The sequence below is a fragment of the Gekko japonicus genome, unplaced genomic scaffold (assembly GCF_001447785.1).
Source record: "Gekko japonicus isolate JY-2015 unplaced genomic scaffold, Gekko_japonicus_V1.1 scaffold682, whole genome shotgun sequence".
NCBI lineage: Eukaryota > Metazoa > Chordata > Lepidosauria > Squamata > Gekkonidae > Gekko > Gekko japonicus.
Genome location: NW_015167074.1, coordinates 614,495 through 624,115, shown reverse-complemented (window position 1 = coordinate 624,115; position 9,621 = coordinate 614,495). Strand labels below are relative to the sequence as shown.

At 45.2% G+C, this 9,621-nt stretch overlaps 1 protein-coding gene across 1 annotated transcript in view; it reads right to left on the bottom strand.

The window, feature by feature from the left end:
• The window catches only part of GABRA4 (gamma-aminobutyric acid (GABA) A receptor, alpha 4), a 90,460-nt gene that overhangs the window by 80,541 nt on the left and 298 nt on the right, over positions 1-9,621 (bottom strand). Inside the window, exon 2 of the mRNA XM_015412763.1 lies at positions 9,400-9,518. Within this exon, the coding sequence (XP_015268249.1) occupies positions 9,400-9,518 (119 nt within the window). The remainder of the gene's footprint in view (positions 1-9,399; positions 9,519-9,621) is intronic.

Here is a 9,621-nt window from a genome sequence, read left to right as displayed (position 1 = left end):
CTTAGAAATTATGGGCCTCCTTGTCTATGTAGACATACGCGTCACTGCAACCCTTCTCACTCCGCTGTCCACAGATAGAAAGAACTTTGGTGATCAGCGGGAGTAGTTAAACCACACGGCTGCATTACACGCCTAGCAATTAAAACGGCATGCAAAAGATTCCCAAGACAAGTGTCTGGGTGCTGCTGACAAACTTGCAGATCTCACTGAAGAGAAGACAAACTTGAAAGTCTTGTCAGGACGGCAGATGCACAAGAATGGAGTAGGTATGAATCCATGCTGACAGCGCCTGTGATTGCGACTTACATAAGCCATACATTACCTCCTGAAAATATCTTGCCATCCAAAGAAACAAAGAGTGCAGGAACTAGAATATACCTGGGGTTTTCATAACCTAACACCTGTAATTATCCTGCAGCATATGCAAACATCCTGCAAATAACAGCTATAGAACTACTCTGCCCGTAACATGTTTAATAACAGTAATAAATCTGATAATTATTGCTTATGTATCCTATTTCAAGTGCTGAAAGTGCTTCACACACAATCTCAACAATCCTTGCAACAGCTCTGGAGGACTACCCCAGTATTATTATCCCCTCCACAGAGGGAAGAAAGCTGTGGCTAACTGAGCAGTTCTAAACCGAGTTATGCTCTCGCACCCATTGATTGCAATGGACTTAGAAGGGTGTCACTCTAATCAGGACAGCATCGTCGTAGCCCATTCACATGTTACCATGAACGCACATACAACCTGCGTGCATGTGCATGTACCTGTTTGTAAGAATATAGCCCTGTTCGCACAAGTTTCACTTACAAGGTGTACACACTGAGAAACTCAGTGAATACACATACATCCTCCATATATGTGTGCATGTCTGTTTATAAGAAAGACCCAGTGTGCATTCGCTTTACAAATGAAACTGGGGACCAGTCCCTGGGTAAATGTGCGGTTTCAATCACACATTCAGCTGTACACGCATTGAATTTAACATGAGAATTACCCAACACATGCATAAAGAAAAATCGAATGTATATGGTACATGGTTTGTATGTACGTTCACTGTAAGTTATGAACAGAGCTTGAGCCAATGTGTCTTCACCTTGTAAACAAAACTCGGGATAAATATGGGGCTTGAAATCATACAGTGAATGTTGAGCATAACATGAGAATTACTCAGTGGATATCTCCAGACATAACATCTGGAAAGGCCTTACATGGGTCATAGATCTGCCCCGACGGTACACTCTCCTAAGCACTCACTCTGAAGTGGACCCCTACTTTTCAGCACCCCCCCTTTTTACAGGTTATCGCAAGTTCTATCTAAAATCTCTTCCTCTAGGATTCACCACAGTATTTCCTTACGGCCATTAGATCCCTACATACAGGGGTCATTTTGTAGAAAAAGAGGTGCAGGATCTCATTAGCATAACTTATTTGCATATGCCACACACCCTGTGTCAGAAGGCAACACCCGCCGCTCAGGCTCCACTGGGCTTTTTTGGATTGCTAGCTATTGGGGGGGGGGGAACGTGCAGATCTGTCCTCGCAGAGGAGGGAGAGCTTGTACCTGAATAAAACTTGGTCTTAAAGGTGCCACTAGACTGTTTTGGATTGCTAGCTATGGGGGGGGGACACACGCAGATCTGCCCTCACAGAGGAGGGAGAGCTTGTACCTGAAGGTACCTTCAGCCTTCGGGGAGGGCGGGATATACATCCAAAAATAAATAAAAATAAATAAAGGCGGGATGGGGGGGACTCTGCAACTTAGCTGGCTGCTTCTTGTTCCTTGTGGCCCGACTGAGGGCTGTTGGGAGCAGGGGGCATGGCTTGTTGCATGTGCCTGCCCTCTGGGCTTCTTACTGCCGGAGCTCCGCTCCTGTGCGCTCCCACAGGAAATACCCCTGCCTACATATGATTTCTATTCCAAGGCCATACAGATGAGTCGGCTCATGGCACACCCCACTTACCTTCTTGATTCTACCCTACAAGTATCAAGAAGAGTGCTGATCAAAGCTAAGTTAAAGAGTCTGAATCTATACTAAGTGTGATCCAATTTCTACTAAAGCCAAAGACAATTTACTTTCTTTTCTGGATGGAGCCCATCTTTAGGAAACCATCAGAAAGCCCACAGCATTTTCTGCTTTCCCGCTCCAGGAAAACTCTACCACTAATTACTGACAAGGGAAAAAAAGTGCCTTGGAGAAAAATTTCAGCAAAAAAAAAAAATGACTTTGTTTGGATCCATCATGCGTGTTTGTTTGTCAAAAAAAAAAAAAAAAGGTCTTGACCCAGAAAACAAAGTGCTGCATAATTATTTGGTGAAACAAAACAACTTAATTTGATCCATAACTTGAAGCAGGCACAGTCCACCAAAACTAAGACCACGCTTAACTCTCTCCCACTGAAATCAACAGAACGTAACTGGGCTTAACACTGGCTGGATGGTGCTGGCTGTGTTTGGCAGCAGAAAACTGCATTTTAGAGAAGCAGAGAAGAGATTGGATTTATACCCTGCCCTTCACTACCCAAAGGAGTCTCGGGGTGTCTTACAAACTTGCCCTCCCCACAACAGACACCCTGTGAGGTAGGTGGGGCTGAGAGAGCTCTTTCAAGAACTGCCCTTGAGAGAACAGATTGACACAAGCTCACACCAGCAGCTTCATCTGGAGGAGTGGGGAATCAAACCTGATTCTCCCATATTAGAGTCCACAATCCTAACCACTATCTGCACCATACAACTTCAGTTTTAAAGGGGGATATCAACTTGCTTGATATGAATCAGTAGGCCTAGCTATGGGAAACGATCTTTGGACAGGGAGTTTCATGGCCCTGAGAACTAAGTATATTATGATAGGGTTGCCAGCTCTGGGTTGGGAAATACCTGGGGATTTGGGGGGGGGAGCCTGGAGAGGGTGGGGTTTAGGGTCCCCAGCAGGATACAATGTTATAGAATCCATCCTCCAGAGCAGCCATTTTCTCCAGGGGAACTGACCTTGCTCATCTGGAGATCAAGAAGAAGAAGAAGAAGAAATTGGATTTATACCCCGCCCTTCACTACCCAAAGGTGTCTCAGAGCGGCTTACAAACTCCTTTCCCTTCCCCTCCCCACAGCAGACACCCTGTGAGGTAGGCGGGGCTGAGAGCTCTTGACAGAAACTGCTCTTTTTCAAGAACAGCTCTTATCAGAACTACAGCCAGTAAAACAGTAAATCACTGTGTACAAATAAACAATATGATTTTTATCTGCAATGTTTTAGAATTCAATTATAAACAAAATTACAACCAAGGATGTCACTGAAGAACTGTGAAATACTTATTGTGCTTGTCTGCTTTTTTCTAGAATAAGCACGGTAGCGTACATCAAAATTGTATAAGAATTAGCATTTTGAAATATGGGTGAGTTTATAAATTGTGAAATGCTCCTCTATATATTAGAGTAAATTTTATGTTTTTGGTTATTAAGCATGTTACACTCCATTGCAGCTTGCAGCACTTCATTCTAACGAAGATATAAGTACAGAATGACAAACCTGAAGAAGGACTCGTAAACGGACAGTTTATTTGTACACGATGATTTACTGTTTTACTGGATATCACACACCGTGGTCCTGTAAATCCTATAGACTTATCAGAACTACGGCTTGCCCAAGGTCATCCAGACAGATGAAAGTGGAGGAGTGAGGAATCAAACCCGGCTCTCCCAGATTAGAGTCCGCGCACTTAACCACTACACCAAACTGGCTGACTGTAATAGCAGCAGGTCTCCAGGCACCACCTGGAGGTTGGCAAGCATAGAACAAGAGGATGGCTCCTCTTCTTCTCCTACGTGTTTCCCCTGGTGTCTTAAGACCGTCAGGTGGGAGTACTGCTTACGGGCTTCATCATCAAACGTTGGGGCAGAGGTTATAAAACAAAAGCCATTTTGGCATTCTGCCTGTGGAGCTATGCCCAGGGAAGCTTGTCTGATCAGCTCGCTCCCGCATTTTAGAGGATTAGCGGAGACATTCTGGGTGTCCACTGCTTTTAAGACCACAAGCCTTGTTGTTTTCAGCCTTCCTCTACGATACTGCTTTTTGTTGTAATGTTTATTGCACTGCTATTTAAAAGCCCATTAGCTAAGTTGAGAACCCTGTGGGTGTGGAATGCAGGGCTCACACCATTTAAAAATAAAATGCATTATTCTTAAATAAAAGCTGGGATTGTCGAGGAAATGCCGACAGAAAACCAGTTTTACGTTTAACAAGACCCCTGCAGTCCACAGGTAACTCTTCAGAAACCGGAGACATCAGACGAGCCTCCGTGGAATTAGTATAGAACTTTTCTGGAGCTTATTTCACAGTGGATGGTGAATCAGCTTCCCTATTAAATATTCTCTTGCTTGTCAACAAGCAACACAACTTTAACATTAACTTTTCTTCTTCTGGCAAATTTCACCCTCCTTTCTGACATTTGTTTACTATGCATCCACTGGTGAATGACCCACTTTCTCAAAAGTGAGTCAGTTTCACCATAAATATTTATTAGCAAACAAGCCCAAAACTAGAACAGGGGGAAAATACTTGATTGGGATAGTAAATATTTTAATGATTAATCAACTGCCATCACTCTGAGGTATGTCCAAGAAACCAACATCCACAACGATGCAATTAAATGGTAGAAAGCATTCCTTCCAGTTCAGTTGAAAACTACCTTTGCTATAAAAAGCAACACAGAGCGAGTTACTATCTCCAAAAATCAGCATGCATTGCTCAATCTATCTCTGTAAGCTTTAAATCTTAGGGGGGGGGAATCACTTTTTAATTTGAACTTCGGAGAGAAACACAGCAACGCAATCGTATTTTGATGTTTTTAAATCTAGACTTTTAAATTTATTTTGAGTTCACTTTGGTTTCCTGGAGTTTTTATGTTTTTAAGCCATTTTATGGGTTGCTTTTATACTGATTTATGCTTTTATACTGTTTGATGTCTCAGTGATGTTTTATGCTTTTTATGCTGCTTTTTTCATATTGCTTCTTTTACTGGTTTTATTGCATTCAATGGAGTTGGAACTAAAAATTTAGTTCCTACTGATGGAATGAACTTCAATCAATGGAATGGAACCTTCCTGCCTCTCCCTCCCCCCCCAGAAACTAAGTGAGCCTTCTGAGCATTCTGAAATGCTGTTCCTGAAGCACAAGGGACCCTCAGGGATTCTGCAAAAGAGGAAGAAATTGGTAGACAACCCCACTGATGAAAACTACCATGGAGACAACCCTATGTCTTGTTGGAAACCATCTTGGGCAACTCCCCCCCCCAAAAGCGAGAACTATAAATACATCAAATTACCCCCTACTTACATAAAAGGCCTTGTTTCCTGTGCTTTCTCTCAATTCTCCACTTCCAAATAAGAAAAATACATTAAATTCCATTTTATGAGCCTAATTCTTTACGCCACCTGACCCAGACATCGCTTAACATCGCTTAACATAGCATGTGGCAGCAAACTCAAGTTTGCTGCTAAATCTACAATCAGGGCATTACCTAACAGCCACCTTGGGTTTGCCATTATATTAAGATATTTATAACCCACCTTTTCAACTGATTTATTCCTTAAAAATTGATACAAATGAATAAAAAGTGCAATAAAATCAGCTTCCCAAATTACAAGTCGCAAAATAGATCGCATAGAATAGCTGCAGGCCACAATAATATCAGTTTCATGTTGTGCAAACTTTCAAACAAGTTCAAAGCTTGCCGAAAGAAGATTATCTTAACTCGCCTCTTAAAAGTTGTAGTAAGGCAGTAAGCGAGCCATGTGAACGGGTATTCTACAGCCTTGGTGCCACCTCTAAAAAGTCCCTGTCGTGTGTTGCCCCCACCATACTTTTGGTGGTGAGGCCACAAAGAAGGTCTCAGAAGGGGACCTACATGTGCAGAGAGGTTCCTGCACTCTACAGGGAGCTGCAGTTAACTCTCATGAGAGTGCCTATGTTTTCGAAGTCAACTTCCCTCTCTGCTCCATCTAGACTTATGCCAAATATTTATGGTGCAACATTTTTCCTCCAAGCCTCCAAGCAGCAGATCATCCAAGCAGACATCTTTTAGTGATACAATTTACACCTACCCTGCTCATTCTCGAAGACATCTCTAATCATGCAGGATCAATTCAACACCCCTAAAATATCCCCCAGTTTTGTTTTGTTCTGTAGATACAATTTACACCTACCCTGCTCATTCTTGAAGACATCTCTAATCATGCAGGATTAATTCAACACCCCTAAAATATTCCCCAGTTTTGTTTTGTTTTGTTCTGTTTCCTAAATGGACCAAGTAGAATCTGACATATTCACTGAATGTCCAGTGCTCTTTGGACCAACTGGATCATATCCGCATGTGGTTACCCTCAGGATCATACAACTGACATGAGCTCCCAAATTGCTGGCCATCCATGAGAAGGGAAACTTACATTCAGATAAGTGGGGTTTAAATTAATTTTGTTTTAATTTTATTTACACAGAAGCCCACCAGTGAATTAAAAAATGGAAGATCCTGTGAGGGATTCTCAGTGTGACCATTTCTGTTCATTTTGCAAGCTCTAAAGACCTGCTTTTCATTCAGCTAAGGACTCTGGAAGATGAATCGTTTTGGGGTCAGTAGGCTAGCCTGTAGCTGGAAGATGTTAAGTTCTCATGGTCTACTGTTGCTCAGTGAACAAGAATGTGTCAAACACTTGAAGCTGCCTCAAACTGAGCCAAGGCAGAGCCCCATCAAGGTTAATGCCGTCTATCTAGGGTTACCAGCTCTGAGTTGGAAAATACCTGGAGATTTGGGGGAGTGCAGCCTGGAGAGGGCGAGGTTTGGGGAGGGGAGGGACCTCAGCAGGCTACAATACCATAGAGTCCATCCTCCAAAGCAGCCATTTTCTCCGGGGGGGACCGGTCTCGGTTGTCCAGAGATCAGTTGTAAAAGCAGGAGATCTCCAGGCCCCACCTGGAGGCTGGCAACCCTAATTCTATCCGGAAGAGGCTCCCATGCAGAGGTCTTTCACATCACCTGCAGCTAGACCCTTCTTAGTGAGAGATGCCAGAGGTTGAACTTGGGGACTTTCTGCATCCAAAGCAGAGGCTCCGACTCTGCCCCCATGTTTGAAGTGATGAAAATACTTTGTGATGTTTGGCCCCACAGGCAGCGCAAGACTAACACAACTGCTGAAGCAACTGGGTGCACCCAGTGTGAATTTTTGACTCCCTCCCAGTTTGGTGTAGTGGTTAAGTGCACAAACTCTAATCTGGCTGGATGACCTTGGGCAAGCCATAGCTCTGATAAGAGCTCTTCTTGAAAAAGAGCAGTTCCTGTCCAGAGCTCTCTCAGCCCCACCTACCTCACAGGGTGTCTGTTGTGGGGAGGGGAAGGGAAAGGAGTTCGTAAGCTGCTCTGAGACACCTTTGGGTAGTGAAGGGCGGGGTATAAAGCCAAACTCTTCTTCTTCTTCTTCTTCTCCCCACAAAAAAAACTGCTTTAGAAACGTTCCCTCATTTCCCAAGACAGTTTGCTATTGGATAGGGAGAACTGTCGTTTGAGAACCACAAGCCCAAAGTTTCCACGAACGTGTGGACCTGACCTTCAGATTCTGACCCAGAAAATCAGCTTCGTTTCCATTCTTCCTGGCGGGGAGCTCTGTTCACACCCCTGAACCTACATAAGCGAGTTATGCATCCTTAAACACATACGGCCAGCTAACGTCTGATCAGATAACAACATCTTCACACATACACGTACCTGGGGGTGGGGGGAAGCTTACAGAAAGGGTTAGGGAAGTTGAGAAGCAAAAGAAAACATAAAGTGGAACTGATCCTCCACGAAACTTGGACAAAAGTAGCTGCATCTACACTACGCATTATTAAATGGACCTCAGAGAAAGCCCCATTCTGTTGAAAAGAAGTCTAATACAAGCTAAATTGCTTTCCATTAGGCTTCTACCTGCACTGGGTACCAGGATATATGGAAATTGCTGGCACAGAAGCCAACGTAGGTGTATCACATGTCTAAAGAAAGCACTTAAGGAAAAGAGCACAATGTTTTCAACAGAACAAGCCTAGGCAAAGTCTTCGCTCAATCCCGGCTGCATAGTAGCCCCCGAAATATCTCCCTGCCTCCATCCCACACTTTCACAGAGACCCACATCAAGTGACAAGGAAAAGCCGAAACCCAACCTGAAAACTTTATAATGAAAGGAGGGGAGAAGGATGGAGATGTAATCATCCTGTTGCATCATCGCAGGTCTTAAACTACCTCCTGAAACGGTATCTCTCCAGCCCATATCTCTCCCCACAGATCTGGCCTCGGTTTCATGCACACTTCTCCAGCCTCCAAATGCCAGTCCCCTTCTAAGGACAACTGATCTTGGGGTGGGGGATTAAGTGAAGCTGAGGTGGGGGGAGGCTGACGTTAGGTAATCAGAAGGACCAAGGTAGTTGGGAGACAGATTTTCCAGATCTAATCAGCTGAAGTGGGAGGAATACTGTTATTTTTAAAAAGGCACATTCGCCCTTTCTGCTGCTATAATCTGCAAAAGATGGGCTTTCGAGGCTGAACGTTGTTGCCAAGATCAAGCCAGATGCAGGTGCAAGGATTCTTTCTCTCCCCCCCCCCCATTGTCACTGCTGGAGTGCCGGAGTGTGCGGGAGTGTTTTTAATAGAGACGCAGCAGCTGCACTTGCTCTTCTCTGACAGCCTGCCAAAGCGGTTGCTGCCCCCAAAGTGGCAGGATCCAGGCGAGTGCCTCCCAAATCTCTCCATGATGTCCGTAGTCCCATGGATATGGGGCATTTGGGAGGGGGGGGCGGGAAACAAAAGGCAGTTCTTTGTTTTCTCTACTAAGGGGGGAATGCCACAGAGCGCCCCCCCCAAAAAAAAACAACTGGCACAGAATCTGTCCAGCAGCTGCTTTTGGATCAGGGAGGGTTGTGTAAGTTTGGCTAGGAGGAGGTGGCAAAACTTCCTTCCTACTCATTGCTCCATGCAGCGGAATCCTACAGCCCATGGGCGACCCTGGCCGTCTCCAGGCACAGAAGGACGCGAGTTGGTGCCCAGTGGAGGGGCGGGGGGGGGGGGGGGGGGGACGACCAGCAGGATCGAAGTCTGTTTCCCCTGTAGCCCCTCCCCTCCTCCCCCTCCAAGTGCTCAGATTTAGGAGAGCTGGAAGAAAAGGGATTGGGGGGGGGTTCAACAGGCTTGCCATTTGTCAACAAGAAATCATCATTTACTTGGGGAAGGGTGTTTCGATCGGGTTTGGGGTTTTTTGTTTGTTTCGAAGGCACAGCGGCATTACCTAAGGCGAATTTTTTTTGCCCCCACAGACAAGACACACAGGCAGACGGGTCCCAGACAGCAGGGACCGTACGCAGTGACCATACCCCCAAATCCAGGACGCAGCCTGTTGTCATAACCATCCAGGAGACGGTCCAGGATGCGCGTGAAATTCTCCGGCCATAATTTCTCCTCCTTTTTGAGCTGTCCCGGGAGCACCGTGAGACTGCAGGGCGGGGGGGACCCACAAAAGAAAAAAAATCAGCACTGGATGGGAAGAGAAGAAAAAGAGAGGCGACAGGACCCCCCCCCCCCGGGGGACAGAGAGT